Here is a 15943-nt window from a genome sequence, read left to right on the forward strand (position 1 = left end):
CAATAATGATACAAGCAATTCCTAGATTGACTTCTGATACAAAACTTACTAACATCATATCCGAGAGAAGGAAAGACAGGGGAACACCCTTCACGGGCAGACGAAACTGGGACAAGGAACACTGTCCCCGGTATATGGAAACATTGTCAACCGAACCTGAAAGTACTTACACTGGCAAACGTAAACACTGTCACAGGAAGCGAAAGTGATTGGCACAAGAAATCCCCAAAATGAAATGCAAACACTGGCTCCAGGTCTCGCCTTTAAGGGATCTCTAAAATTATCAGAAATGAACCCTCATTGCCCCGCAGCACACCACAGGCACCGACATAAATATTAGTCTTCTCCTTAAGAACTCTTAATTTTAGGGCAAGTCAAATGCACACGCACACAACACACATATGCAGACAAACACACTCTCCTGCAGACGCATGCATACGATCAGTTGCAGAGGCAGACAAACATTCATAGGGATTCACAAGACAGTTCGTCATACACTTAAGAAGAACCCACTATCGGCAAATATCACTCTGCTCATCCGAGATGGACTTCCGCACTAATCGGCCATGACAGTGACCGTGAGATAGCTGTTCAGAAAACCACCAAAATAACACTCCGCAGCGTGTATACACTAGGCTCATGGCAGACATACAAATGTGCAATGTTTGTTAGGTATGCAAAGTGTGCGTGGTCGTGGCACCATTCCATGTAGATCACAGAGAGTCTTACATTTTCCTTTACATCTCTTGTTCCTCGTTCTTGGAGCACGATAGGTCTCGTAATTTGACCCCGGATCTACACCCATGAGTATTATTCGAATGTTAGATTGTGTCTGATGTCTTACTAGCTTGGTCCAATGGAGGTAACTCTCCTCAATTTGTGAGTTTACACAGTTTGTACTTCTATTTATGATGATTGCTTGCTTTCCTTGCTATCATCTGTAAAGCGCCCTGAAACCCTCACGGGCCATGTTCGCGCTATATAAAACTGTATAGATAAATAAAATAAATAATCTCAAAACTGTTGTGACATGTTTTTCGATTCCTCCTTTCAATGAACGGACCAGCTGGCTGCACTTGTTCACAGTTAGAGGTTGAATGACTAGGTGGATATGGGTCATTTTCACTGAGATGTGCACCCTCGCAAGATCAGGCATGGAGGTAGATTTAATCGAATTAGCTCTTTTATTAGGCTGCAGTGGAGCTATTAACGTGGAACTGTACCCTTGCTATCTGTGACGAAACAGCTGTGGAACTGTATTAATGGCAATATTAGTGCTCATAACACCACGTAGAAACAAACATGAATGTCCTTTGTGTCCGAACCTTCCAGGTGGCCTGACCTGGCTCCAGATGCAATGTCCAGGTCCATGTTTGACTGTTTTTTCTGTCTTCTGTCCTACAGAGGCCTCTCGTGGGAAATGTGCAGCGCACGCTATTGCAGTTATTGCCATCGTTGTAGGGTTGCCACTGTGGTGGAAGACAACCGAGACCTACCGGGCTTCCTTGCCCTACTCAGACATTAATGAGCTGGACAGCCTATCGGTAAGTATATCTGGTGACCTACCAGATCACACATGCGCATTCAGACATATTGGAACTGGATGCCCTGCTGACGAGTGAATCCTCCGATTTCTCACTGTCCTCGTGGCACCGAAACCTGTTTCACGCTGTAGTCTGATAAAGATATCCACCTGTGAGCTGGAAACTTCTAAATCACCAAACTATAGCCAATAGATTCTTGCCTTTTGGTAACTGATTTCACCACTATCGTAGTATCACCAAGAAGTAATGTGCCTTTCTGCTAGAATTTTTGATCTCAAATTCTGGTTGGTCAGTCAACCCTAGCACGCAATCTTGTGTTATTGTGCAAAACCTACCATACCAGGCTGCTATACATGCACACCTGCTGGTAAGTGAATGTCCATAGAAACACCTTTCCTGGTATTCTAGAGACCCTTCCTAATCCCCAGCCTTCCTACCTCTGGTATCATTGAGCCCATATTGTCTCTTTTGCGCCATGTCTCAATATCACTCAAAATTTCCAGGCCATGCTACTGTGTTCATTCATCGTTGGACTGTGATTTACCACAACATCCCTGTCCTGGAGTTATAGGAACTGAAGATAAGACCTAAAGTGACAGTTGGAGATAGTTCTGTGTCTGCTTGTCATAATGCTGTTACTCATAGTTTTTTTGTACTGCAGTAGTGTGCCAGGGAATTCTGTGTGCTCCAGAGATGGGCGTTTAAGCTTTTGTGCTAATTTCTAAATTAGTTAAACAGCGCCACCACATGGCAGATGGTCATAAGTGCAAGTGTTGACAATTAAGTGCCGGTGCCAGCACCTGAAACCCCAGGCTCAAATTAAGTACTGGTGCTCCTTTTGCTCCTTCAGAGTTGCCAGTTAAAGACTGTTCACATTCAAGATGTTTTTTTAGTGGCCATCGGTGAGGCGCATCAATGAGTTGCAAGTACTGACCGCCTGCCTTTCACATGCCTCTTGCGAGACAAATTAATCCTCAGACCTAAAGTGGCTTTCCTACCAAAAGTGACAACCCCATTCCATCTGGGGTGGTCCAAGGTGCCTCATTGATCTGCATACATGGGTTTTGTGGCTCTCTGCTGTATTCGCATGGTTCGTGTGTATTTGTGATCCCTGTTTGATTCATTGTCGTTCCTGTAGGAAGTGCCCTTTTTGACCTTGTTAACTGAACGTTTTGCCTGGTATTTGATGTGATTTTGACTGGAAGTGCACAGGGGTCCTGCTAAACAGGTCTCCAGTGCCAGAGCTCTTTCCCAAAACTGTGCAATTGTTTGCCCAGTGGCGATCTCTTTAGTGCCCTCTGAAAGTCCCTAATAAGTGGTACGCCCAGTACAACAGAAGTTCCCTAAGGACGGCAGCATGAATTGTGCCACCCTAAGGGTCCCCTCACCAAGCTCATGTAATCTGCCACTGCAGGCTGCATGTCTTGGTGCAGACAAAAGTGAAAACACTATATGGCACAAAATCTGTGTGCCCTGCCTGCCGACACTGCATGAAGTATAAGTCACCCCTACAGCAGGCCTTACCACCCTAAGGTAGGGTGCACTATACTACATGTGAGGGCACACCTGCATGACTAGGTATGCCCCCATACTGGTCATTTCAATTACTGTCAGAACAAGTGATCAAGGAAGCCATCTTAAAAACATGAGCTGGACACTGGTTAAAACGAGTCCCTCAGCTACATGATGGCTTAACTGAAAATATGAGAATAGCATATGATATCCCAACTGGTATAATTCAAAGACAATTAGGCAAGATATGCATACAACATTATCAAGAGGAGGTAAGGAGACTCTGTTTGATTACTGTATGTGCTCGTGGCATCATTTTTAATGTAGAGGTATTAAAACGAAGGAAAATAAGCAGGGCAATTTGCAGTTGTTACAGCACTGCAAATTACAAATAAAACAAATATTGGCAACCCAAATTGTACTTGGTGCTCAGTGTGAGTGAGTGAAAAACACGGTAGCGACGCAAGTGACAATAATCAGCGAGGACGGCGCGTAGTGACTGGTGCTAAATATATACAGTGAATAGATGACAAACTGTGGTTAAAAAATTGCTTTAGAAGTTTGTTTGGATATGATTTGCTGGTGTTGTTCGTGAAATACTTTGTCTGGAGCGCCTATGTTCGCGCTGAACGGTCGACGGCGTTTCGATCCACTTTAAATCGGGATCATCATCAGGACTGGGTTGGGTGCAGTGCTGTAGATAGGGGGCAAGGGAATTAGATTAGTCATGGGAGGCTGTGGTGGAGGAGCAGGGTTAAAAATTAAAATGAATGGGCTTGACCAAAACATGGTCCAGAGTGAAGTGGCGTGGAAACTACTAAATAGCCATGTGTAGGGAGCAGGGTAGCCCGGTGTTCTAATGTGGAGGCAAAACGGGCCTCCTGGGGGTAGGTCAGGGCGATCCGGGTGCCGGGACGCAGTGAGCATACTGGAAGGGTGGCGGGGTAAGCAGGAGTAGATACATGGGGGGTGTCTCACCCACGGATGAGTGGATGATAGACACGGGCGTTGCGAGTCCAGGTGCGCAACGATTATCAGATGGCCCCGGGATAGATTAGGAGAGAGGCCAAATGGCTGTGGTATCAGTTCCAAGGGGGCCGGGAAACGGGGAGCGCGGCAACGAGGGGCAGGTTAAAGGAACAAGAGGGCCGGCGGTGATGAGGGAGCCCAGTCGGGCTGCCTATTAACTGAAAATAGGCATGTTTGGTATCCAACATCTCGTAATAATAAACCTACACTGATGCCAATGTCGGATTTAGTAATACATTGGCACAGAGGGCACCTTAGTGGTGCTAGCTGACAACCCACCAGTTACTGGTATGCTGACTGACTGGTTTTTTACCAGCCTGTCACCAAGGAGGGTTTCTGACCCACAAGGGCAATGGCCTTTGCTCTCAGAGGGACATAAACCAAGCCTGCTCGGGCAGAGAGTGCTTTGCACCCCCGCTCACAGGATGACCTGCTGATTAGCATTCCAAGGCAGGGAAGCTATGGTATGCAAATCTGGCTTCTCTCACAGGAGAGGAAACCTAACTCCTTTGTCCAGAGCCCTTGGGCACCTGGATAGATGGGAAAACTATCTAGGCAAGACAGGCGTGTCCACCCTCAGGCTAGTACGGAGCTGCTTCCCTGCATCCTGCAGGCACCCCCCCCCCCCCCCAAGAAGACTGTGAGACTCCGTAACCTCAAAAATCCGATGCTGCAAGGCACCACTGCACCTGTTCGTCCTAGCCAAAGCTGAAGTGGGCCAACGGTGCCAGCGTGGTCCCTTGGCCTTCCAGTGACAAAGCCCACCTGGTACTTGCCCACTGTGGACTTCCCCATGTCGCCTACAACCTCTGTTTGCATGCCTCCTCTACACCGAGAGCGCCAGGTGATGAAAATCTGACTCCTTAAGACACCTCTGCACTTGTCGCAGCAAAGTGCCTCAATTCTGATTTAAAGTATCAAAAACCTGTTTTCTTCAAACCTGCTATTTCAAAAAGTAATTACCTGATTTCGATGATTTTGGTGCCTAAAGTTACATAAAGTTAAGAGTTCTTTTTATAAATTGGTGTCGATCTCCTTATTGAGCCGTGTGTGTCATTTATTGGCTGTGTGTGTTCTCAGCAGATGTCTAACACTCCTCTTTGATAAGCCTAAGGCTGCTCGACCTCATTACCCCCTAAAAGAGCACATTGGGATTGCTAGAGCAAGCCTCTGTCCACGCTTAAGGGAATACTTGGACTCTTTGAACGGTATACCTCTTTTTGGCATACAATATCAAAAAACTGCTTCCTACAATTCCTTTATGATTCCTGTGTGTGTCAGTGCTGTGCCTTTGTGAACCTGGTATTTTGCAGTGACTTGCATTAGTAGTTCCTTTGTGCCTCAGTAGAGGTGCTCTCATCAGTCCTGTGTGCCTTAGTACTGCACTTTCACAATTGCTGTGTATCTCAGTAGCATGCGGATCTGGTTCCTGTGTTTATGTTCATTGGTTTTCATGGCCGAGTGCTGTGCAGTCAAGGTGCCTACATGTTTCAGTGTTGTTCTTGTGTATTCTCTGTTCCTCAGTACTGGACTCTTCAGGTACATTGATGTCTCAGTGGTGGGCTGTTCCATTCATATGTGCTGTATTGTTTCAAGTGTGACTTGTTGCTGCACTCCTATAATTACTAATTGTTGCAGTGTTGTGCTCTCAAGATTCTGGTGTATTTCATTTCTTTGCCATTGTTGTTCCTGAGTACTCTTCTCGTTTCTTTTGCAGCTCATTTTGACTGTTCCAGTTGAAATTGTTTTTGCTAAAGGTGTCCTGAGTGTGGAGCAGTTAAGGAAGATGCCATCGTCTAACCTCCTGGACAGGTCCTCCAAGTTAAACTGTACGTTTCCCCTAGAAAAATATCTTTGCCTGAATGTTTTTAATCTTTTCTTTGTGAGATGCTGCTTACTTATTTTAGCTTGGCAAGAAATACATTAAAAACGGGTCTAGACACTTATGTTTATTTGTATTGTTTTGATTGTCACACAAACGGGCATTTCTCTCTTCCTACTAACCAGTTTTTAAATGTGCATTATAACACAAGTGGTAATTGATATTTAACCTCAAATTGTTGTCCTTAGTGAAGACCACATACAAGCGGAGGTATGAGATCAAATACAGAAGAGCTACACCGCAGGAAGAGGAGGCGCTTGGTGGCCCAAGTCTGCAAGGTAAGCAGGCATTTTCTTCTTACAGCGCCTGCATGACGCAAGTACTACCAATGACAATAGATAAACACAGTTTTTAACTCTTTTTTTGTTTGTGCTATGTGAAACTGCCAAAATAAATGTGGAGGCCTGTCACATGCTCTAATCTCCCACTCCAAAAATGAACCCTTTCGTTGCTAGACCGCACTCCCCCACCCCCCAAGCCTTTTTTTGGCTATTTGGGGTAGTACGCGCTTAGTCCCCTGTAACATATTATCCACATAAGGTGTGTCTACATCAAAGTTGCGTCCTTTTTTTCCAACATCCTGAGGATTCTAAAGGTACCCAGGGTTTATGGATTCCCCAGGAGAGGACCGAGAAATTAGCCAAAATACAGCAACATTTGTTTTTTTTGGGGGGGGGGGGGGGGAGTGCTGCAGAAGAAAGCGTCTGTTTTTTTCCCCTGCAAATGTTATCACTAAATGGTTTGTGGTGCTAAAATCCCCATCTTCCCAGCTTTCAGGCACAGACAGACTTTTGTCAGAAAACCAAAAGTTTCTACAAAGTATTGGCATTTTACTGGGACATAGCCTATTTTTCCTATTGTTTGTGCTTTCAAACTCCTTGTTATGTTATTTTATCTTAACGGAACTTTTAAAGCGCACGTAGACCAGAATGTTTCATGGCGCTGGAGTCCGAGGGATACTACCACTTAAATGGTCATAGGCCTGGTGGAAGAGCCAGGTCTGTAGAAGTTTCCTGCACTGAGCGTAGGAGGTCAGTAGTCTGATGTCCAAATGGAGAATTCCAGAATTGGAGGGCCAAGAGCCCAAATTTTAGTCCCCCAAATTTCTTGCGTGTAAAGGATGGGATGACTAGGAGTTTCAGATGGGAAGACCGAGAAGAGACGTAACGCTGAACACGAGAGGATACATACACTGGGCTGTTGCCATGAAGAGCTTGAAAGGTTTTGCAGCTCGGCTTAAATACGCTGCGCTCGGCTACCGGGAGCTAGTGTAATCCTTCCATTAACGGGCTAATATGGTGCCATTTAGGATGGTGGTAAATTAGTCTGGCCGCCTGGGTTTGCACCAGTTGCAATTGTTTTGATTGATATGCCGGAATGCCAATGTAGAGCGAGTTGACATAGTCCATGTGGGAGATTACTAGGGCCAATACTACTTTGGTCAGGGCTTCAGTAGTAAGGAATATATTGGTCTCCTTGTTCCTTCGAAGCTGAAAGAAACCGGAACGAACCACTGTCCCAATCTGGGCTTTCTTAGATAGGTCGCTGTCGATGATGATGCCCAGGTTTTTGGTTGAACTCGAGGGAAGGGTGGGGAGGGGTTTCCCAGTTCGGTTGGCCAGAAGTTGGAATTCCAAGAGTTAGATAGCCCCCTGACTAAGATCAACTCAGTTTTTTTCAGGTTAAATTTCAGGTAGTTGTTGTTCATCCAGTCGCTTATGTATTGCTTGGTGGATTGAAAGTTGTAGATTGAGGATGCCGACTGATCAATAGCAAAAATCATTTGGAGGTCGTCTGCATAGTTGAAGATGCAAACCTTCCCTTCGCCAAGTGAGCGCATGAAGGGAAGTAAGTACAGGTTAAAGAGGAGCGGTGAGAGGGAAGAGCCCTTTGGCACCCCACAGGTCAGTTTTACCGGAGGAGTGGTGGGTGAGGCGTACAGCTTGAGAGCGGCCTTCCAGAAAGGATAAAAGCCAGGCCCTGTATCCTGGCGTTACTGACCCAGTCGGCCAGGAGTACATAGTGGACGTTGTTGAACTCTGCCGTGAGATCAAGAAGTACCAGGGCCTGAGTAGTGCCCCTATCGGCCCCCCTCCTAAATTCGTCTAAGACTGTGAGAATGAGCAGGACGGAAGCCCGCCTGGTGGGGGGTCAAGATAGTTGGAATGATCAATAAAGGTGCTGAGGCAGCTTGCCACATGGGTTTCCAGAACCTTGGCTAGCAAGGGGAGCAGGGAGATGGGGCATTAGTTCGTAAGAGCTAAAGGGTCTGCCCCTGTTTTCTTCAAGATAGGTGTAGGAGAGCAGGGTCTGCTTCCTATGGTTACCCCACTTTTTGCTGTGATTCTCTGGTTTTTCGACCTTAGTCTGGCTGTGGCCCTGCTAATCAGGACCACAGCCTAGCTGTTCTCTCTCTAAATTGATACCATGTACTTTAGGTACATACCAGATTGGTTCCTGGGTCACCCTTGTGAGCCCCTGTATAGTGTACCCTAGGTACCCAGGGCATAGGTGCACCCTAGGCCTACCAAGGGCTGCAGCATGTATTGTGCCACCCCTGGTTTGCCTTCCATACTGACACCACAGGTTTGTTCACACACCCTGGGTAAGGTGGTGTAATCACCCCTTACTTAGATATAGTATACCTATATCTATATATACATATAGACACATTAACACCTATAAGCCACTCCTAAGGCAGACCTCGACAATCCTGGAGGTAGAGTGCTTGGTTTTATGTGAGAGGGTACCCTAGCATGAGCTGAACCCCTCTGCAGCTTTTGGGATCATCTCCTTATGATATAGCCATACCATATACTCTTAAGTGCATTATAATCCTCGCGGTTAAGGCTAACTTTGGTTTGGCTTTATCGAAACATGTTGTGTAAGGTGTCAAACACTTTGGAATATTACCCCCCTGCCAGTCCTGGCGGCGGGGGTAGCATTCCACCCTTCTAGAGGGAGAAGACATGTAGTTACTGGTTTACCCGGTTAAAGTTAAACAGAGCCTCAGCATCACAAACTGGATGCTGCTGCCACAGACACGAGCCTGACCTCCTGCTGCTGGATGAAAACTCCGGCAGGGGAGGCCTGGACAATAGGTTTCCTGTCCAAGGAGGTGCTGGCACCTACCCAGACAGGCTTTTGTGTATTGGAGGAGAGAGGGCTGCATACAGTGAATGCTTTCCAGACACTGCCTGGGGCACACTAGGTGCTCCATGCATTTCCCAGTTCAAACCAGTTGCTGGGGCACTCTGCCCCAGCTCTGGCGTGAAACTGGACAAAGGGAAAGGGGTGTAACCACCCCCTTCCCAGGTCCACCCATAGGAGTGACCTTACAGGTAGTCCAACCCCTAAACTTAGTATAAGTATAGGAGCTGTGTCCCTAGGACGTTTGATTACCCTGGACGAAACCTTGTAACACAAATCCTGGACCTTCGACATTCCATTTCCACTGGAAGATGGAATACATCTCCCTTGTGGTCAAGGAGTGACCACCCTGTCAAAACAAGCACCAACAGCAACTTTGCCAGTATTCATTTTCTAGGCTCCCACCGGATCCCGAAGAATCTGCGACACAGGACACGGACTTCCAGACATCTCTGACGCTGCTCGACGTTCCCAGCAAAGCTGAGACCCGTGGCGGACACAAGAGACGTTGGACCATAACTCCTGGACATCCTGCATTTTGCTAACTGCATCGACTCCCGAGGTATCTCGCAGTTGTGCATTGGGGTACGAGAAGCCCCAGCGCCGAGCACCATTTGCACCGAAGCTCAGGCCTCCACACTCCACGAGTGTCCCGTGGGGCCCGCTCTTGCATTTGAGCTGGACGCGTCTTCCCGGTTCCTAGCCTGTTGGCTAGTGAGTCCGTGGAAGACTCCATCTAGAATCTAACTTGCTTTCCTGGTTGCTCCAGGCTTGCTCCAGCTTCCCTACAAAGGAGAAGCGCCACAGACCTTGCTGGTCTGCACCGAAGCCAATCTCGACATCCTGCGTGGATTGCGTTTGCCAAAGCTTGTTGGGTCCAATCCGGATACCGACACCGCAGTCAACTAGATCCTTCGTGGGACAGCTCGAATCCAGCTCCTGGTCATCGTCGACACCTCCTGGACCTCGTGGCTGAAGAGACAAGCTTCATCTTTTCACCTGAAATCACCCGACATCGCCTGGTTCCTTCCTGGTCACTGGCAAGTGACCCAGACTCTGTCCCTTCTGTTTTCAGGTTCTTCAGATCTTCGATCCACCCGGACACTTTTCCTCTGATCGCCTGCAGCACTTCTTTGCAGCTCTCCATTGAAATCGATGACGAAACCCGCCATCAAAAGACACCTATGCACCCGGCTTCCGTGGGTGAGGTAACACGAGTACTCTGGTAGTCTCGAGGGTATTGGCCCTCCTAGTGTCTAAGTCTAAAAGGGTTTCATCGTAGTACATCCGGAAGTATCCTTAAATTGTATAATTGTAACTTCTTTGTTTCCCATAGAAAGTCAATGGTAACCCGCGTCTGTGTTTAGACACTGCACGCGTCCCCCGTGGGCCTCCTACTTCCTAACCTTTGGTTGTTTAGAGTAGCTCCAGTGATTCCACTGGCCCCAGCCCAGGCCTGCTTTCTAATTCTCACGTGGTCCTTATACCACTATTTTAGTATATGGTTTGTGAGGCCCCTAGGGCAAAACTTATACTGTGCAGCTTTATCGTATGCTAATTGAGTAACTTGTATTGTACTTTTACCTCTGACCTCATAAAGAGTGCAGATGGGTTGTGTTTAGAATAAATACATATACATTTGATATATACCTCGTGTGGTGTCATTTCATTTGGTACTCAAGGGATTATAATTGGTAAAACAACTTGCTTAACATCGCCTACTGAAGTCTTAGCCTGATGACTGCTGGTCCATGCTACCACTAGGATAGCTTTCTATAACGTTGACTTTACAACCACCATCAATAAGGGTCGATTAGACTGGTGGAAGGTGCCCACTAGAACTAGTGGACATCATATGCCAGGCTAATGTCTCACAGTAAGGACAATTTCCGCTTCTTTAAATACTTTGGGAACAATGCCCTGATTAAGGGAGTTATTCAGAAGTGCAAGAGGGGGATCCGGACATATGATGAAGGCTTCCCTTAATATGTGCGGAGGGCAGCTGTCAGTAGGAGAGCCAGATCCCTCTTTTCTTAGAAGGTTGGAGAAGGCTTACCTGGTAATAGGAGGAACCTGCTCCAGCAAGTGAGGGTTCCTGAGCGTAGTTGGTTGGGCTTTAGAAGGGGCATTAGCAGGTATGCTAGACTTGATGGTAACGATAGTGCTTGAGTGGGGACGGGTTTTGCTGTGACTCTATCTGGCTTGGATAGTTCAGCCACAATAGCGAAGATTTCCTTTGATTTATTAGTAGAGCTCAATATCTTGTTGGAGAAATAGGCGGCCTTGGTTTGTAAGATGGCATTTTTATATTGTTTAAGATGATTTAGAAATATATCTTTTTTTGTCTGTGGAGTAATTTCGTCTCCAATTGAGTTCTGCTCGACGTAGGGCAAGTTTCTTAAGTTTTAGGTCTTAGGAGAACCAGCGTTGGGCCTCGTAAGGGTCTGGCTATATTGACTTTCTTAAAAACCTCCTTACAGTTAGTGGTAGAAATAAATGGGTGTGAAACCAATAATTAATCCCGGAAAGCTATACATTTCTGTAAAGTAGACAAAATCCTGAATTCAGCAAGGGGTCTTATGTTTAGACCCTTCAAAGTTTCTCATAGAAACTTACAGTTGAAATAAAAAAATATTGTAATTGAGTTGAAAAAAACAGGCATTTATGCCAACGTTTACACCTGTAACTTAAGTATGGTAGATTTTTTAAAGCAATATACTGTCACATCCGCTGGACCCTTCTGGTTGTGGTGATATATCGGACTAGTAGGTTCACCAATAAGCCAAGGTACCCAGAGCAATTACTGAGCTGCGCCTTGCAATGTTTTTTCATTCTGTACTGAGTATATAGCAGTTCTATTTGTAAAATATAAAAAGTGAAAAATGGGTATCATGGACACCTATGTATTTCTGAAATGGGAACAAAATATAGAGTTTAGAAGCAGCAGGTATTTGCACATCTCCCAAATTGAATTAGAGGACATGTGAATTAGAGGACATTTTTCAAAATGACTTACTCTTTACACATTCTCTTACATTTGGAAGGCAGAAATGCATTGAAAGTCAATTGGTAATAAAACTTGTTCTATAATTCTGTGTTAACCTAGGTCTCCCAATAAAAATGGTACCTCACTTGTGTTGGTAGGCCTAGTGCCCCCGTCAGGAAACGGCCCAGAAAGCAACATCGGCACATCAACTTTTCCAAGGGAAAACTGACCCTTTTATCGCAATGTGCCTAGCTGTGGATTGTTAACCCTCGCTCAGCCCGCACAAAGGGAAAGCAAGCAAACCTATACATTTTTGAAAACTAGTCATCCAGTGGAATCCAGGATGGGTTGACTTGTGTGGCACTTACCAGGTTCTGTTGCCTAAAATCCCTTGCAAACCTCAAGCTTTGCACAAAAAAAAACAATTTTCCTCACATTTCCGTGATGGAAAGTTCTGGAATCTGTGGGGTGCCACAAACTTCCACTCACTCATCATTCCCCCAAGTCTCCCGATAAAAATGGTACCTCACTTGTGTGGGTAGGCTTAGTGCCCGCGATGAGAAAGGGTCCAAAATGTAACATGGGCACATCACATTTTGAACTGTGAGGAAAATGTTATTGCTAAATGTGAGGTTCGCAGGGGATTTTGGGTAGGAAAATGTTAGAAGATCCATGCAAGCCGCACCTCCCTGGACCCCCCTGGGTATCTAGTTTTCAGACATGTCTGGGTTTTTGTAGGTTTCTGTAGATGGCCGCTGAGCAAAAAAGTCACATTTTCCTCACTTTTTTGTGTGAGAAAGTTGTGGGATCACAGCAACGGCACAGGTTTACTACCGCTCAGCATTCCCCTTGGTCTCCCAATAAAAATGATACCTCACTTGTGTGGGTGATACAAGTGCCTGCAACAGGGAAGGGCCAAAAAACTGAAGAGACCGAGGGAGAACCAACGTGGGTCCAAAAGGGCAGTTTCTTTATACGTTTTTATGCGGACTCTGCTGTGTGCACCCACAGAAGTGAGGTATCATTTTGATCGATAGACTGGGGTGAACGCTGGCTGTTAGGAAATTTGTACTGGTGCAATGATCCCACAGCTTTCTCACACAGACTGTCAAGAAAATAATACCTTATAGCTAAATTTGAGGTTTGAAGGGGATTTTGCGTAAAACAAACACTGGGAGACCACACAATCCACACCGCCAGTCCACACACACCCAGGTGAGGATGGTGTGCTGGGTGAGTGGCAGGGTGGACGTCGCTGGCTGGGGGAGGTGGGGCGGGTATAGGTGTCACGGGTAGGAAAAAGAAAAAAAATTATTAAAACTTACTTGCAGCCAGCCGCGTCTCACACTTCTCCAGGCAGCACAGTCTCCCAGAATGTCATGCAGCCAGTCCTGAAGCTCCTATTACGCATGAGAGCAGCTTCAGAATTGTCCTGAGCACTTTCAATTGGCTGTCCAGGACAGACTGTGACTCTGTGCCTGCTCTCTCCAACCCAGCTGCGTTTCTGGGTTGGAGAGAGCTTTCACTGCGCATGAAATTTTTTTAATGGGTGGGGGCTTTGGCATGCCCATTCTAGAAAGCTCCCATCCCGGACCTGCAAAATAAATAGTCTCTGGTTCCTAGTGGGCTTTCTGCCCCCGGGGGGCAGATCGGAGGCTATTGCCCCTAACTGCCCCAGGGGATGCAGAAAGACTGTCCAATTAGTTTTCGGGTGTGGGGGGCACTGGCATGCCCGTTTTGGGCAGCCCCTACCCATACTTATCAAACCAACTTAATCCAGGGTGCCTAGTGGGCTTTCTGCGCCCCAGAGGGGCACATAAGGGGCTATTGCTTCCCTCTGCCTCTGGGGGGGGGAGGACAGAAAGACTGTGGCAAATTCTTTAGGGAGTGGGGGCATTATTGTGCCCATTCTGGGCAGCCCCACCCCTCAACTACAAAATAAAATAGTCCCTGGCTGCCTAGTGGGGGGTAGAAAGACTGTCCAATAGTAGAGGGGGCGGCCATAAAAGGGCATGCCAGTGCCCCCACCCCGAAGTATAAAAAAAACATAATTCCTGGTGCTTACCGCCCCCTCACTCCCTGGGGGGTGGCAGCTCAGGGGCTTTTGCACAATTCCTTGCTCACTGGGGCCACAAACGTGCGCCTTGGTTATTGCTGTTTACCTCTCTGCTCGCCCGCTGGCCACCTCAACCCCTACTTTCCAATCACCTTATAAGATTTTACCGGAGTACAGAAGGACGGTTAACCAAAGAAAGAATGCACTGTCCTCATTATCGTACTTGCTTGCTCTTTCCAGCTTCTGTCCTCTGCCCTCACCTGCCCTTGCCCTTTGTCCCCACCCTGTTTTTCTGTGAACCTCTTCCCTCGCCACCTGAGACCGAACTATTTTGTCTGATGCCCGATGGAGCTACCTGGTTTAGCTATAGGGGAGATGGGCCGTGGATTCCCTCCTTGGTCGTCACCTACCCAGTCGGTTTTTAGACAGACTTCCTTTCGTCTCTACTGTTGTCTCTTCCCTTATCCTCACTTTTTCACCTCACCTCCTCTACCCCCCACTGCTTTTCTCTCTCCTTTCTCTCCTCTCCTAATGTATTGCTGATTGTTTGATGTAATGTGTAATTGTTGATCTTTCTCTGTTATATTGTTGAACCACATTGTTGCACTTCCTTTCGTCTCTCCTGTCGTCTCCTCCCGTATCCCCCCTCTATTAATGTCTCTCCTTCTCTCCTCTCTCAATGTATTGAGACTGAACTTTTTTGTCTGATGCCCGATGGAGCTACCTGGTTTAGCTATAGGGGAGATGGGCCGTGGATTCCCCCTTGGTCGTAACCTACCCAGTCGGTCTTTAGACACACTTCCTTTCGTCTCTCCTGTTGTCTCGTCCCTTATCCTCCCTTTCTCACTTCCCCTACCCCCTCCACTACTTTCCTCAATCCTTTCTCTCCTCTCCTAATTGTATTGCCTAATTTTTTATGTATTGTGTAATTTTTTTACTTTTTCTGTTACATTGTTGATTCTCATGTAAAGCGCTCTGATACCTTCGGGTCTAGCCAGCGCTGAATAAATCTCTTTAAATAAAATAAATAAAAGGGGGCAGAAAGACTGTGACAGGTATTTTTTGTGGGGTGTCGGCATTGGAATGCCCCCACCCCTAAATGTACATAAATAAAAATCCCAGGTGTCTAGTGTGCCCCCTCCAGATGGGCAGATACCCGGGGGTGGTAGGGGACAGAAAGATTGTTTCCAAATAGATTTTGGTGGGGGCATGGTCTTGCCCATTGTGGGTAGCTCCCACCCCTCTTTTATAAAAAAATAAATAAAAAAAATCCCTGGTATCTAGTGGGGTTTCCTCCCAGGGGGCAATAACCCCAATTTGTAGAAAGACTGTGAAGGTTGATTTGTTTTTTGTGGGGGGGGGGGGGGTTATTGGCAAGCCAATTTTGGGCATCCTCCACCCCTATATGTACACATAAAATACATCCCTGGTGCCTACTCTGCTTTCTTCCCCCCGGTCTTCAGAAATACTGAATTTTGCCAAAAACATTGGAGGTGGGGGGGTTAGGGGGAGCAGAAGCCCTTGCCCAAGGGGCGCTCCCCCCTCCTTGCTGCTAGTGGGTTGAAATCTGTTCGGGGATCGCCCTCCTGCGGCACATCTTCCTACGTGATCGAGGGGCTGAGATAGCCCCACGAGCACTTAGGAAGTGGAACTGAAATGAGCCGATCAGCTTCAGTGAAGTTACATCAGAGCGCCATGAGCGCTGATTGTCATTTCACTGAAACCCCCAGAAAGGCCTCTGGAGCTGGGTAAGCTATTCCCCAGCTCCTGAAGCTGTTTTGGGC

At 46.8% G+C, this 15943-nt stretch overlaps 1 protein-coding gene across 1 annotated transcript in view; it reads left to right on the forward strand.

Annotated features, from left to right (window-relative positions):
• Positions 1 to 15943, forward strand: part of PIGS (phosphatidylinositol glycan anchor biosynthesis class S) — a 198835-nt gene that overhangs the window by 68411 nt on the left and 114481 nt on the right. Inside the window, exons 2-4 of the mRNA XM_078680112.1 lie at positions 1405 to 1544; positions 5803 to 5914; positions 6156 to 6245. Of these exons, the coding sequence (XP_078536238.1) occupies positions 1405 to 1544; positions 5803 to 5914; positions 6156 to 6245 (342 nt within the window). The remainder of the gene's footprint in view (positions 1 to 1404; positions 1545 to 5802; positions 5915 to 6155; positions 6246 to 15943) is intronic.

The sequence above is a fragment of the Lissotriton helveticus genome, chromosome 3_1 (genome assembly GCF_964261635.1).
Source record: "Lissotriton helveticus chromosome 3_1, aLisHel1.1, whole genome shotgun sequence".
Classification (NCBI taxonomy): Eukaryota; Metazoa; Chordata; class Amphibia; order Caudata; family Salamandridae; genus Lissotriton; species Lissotriton helveticus.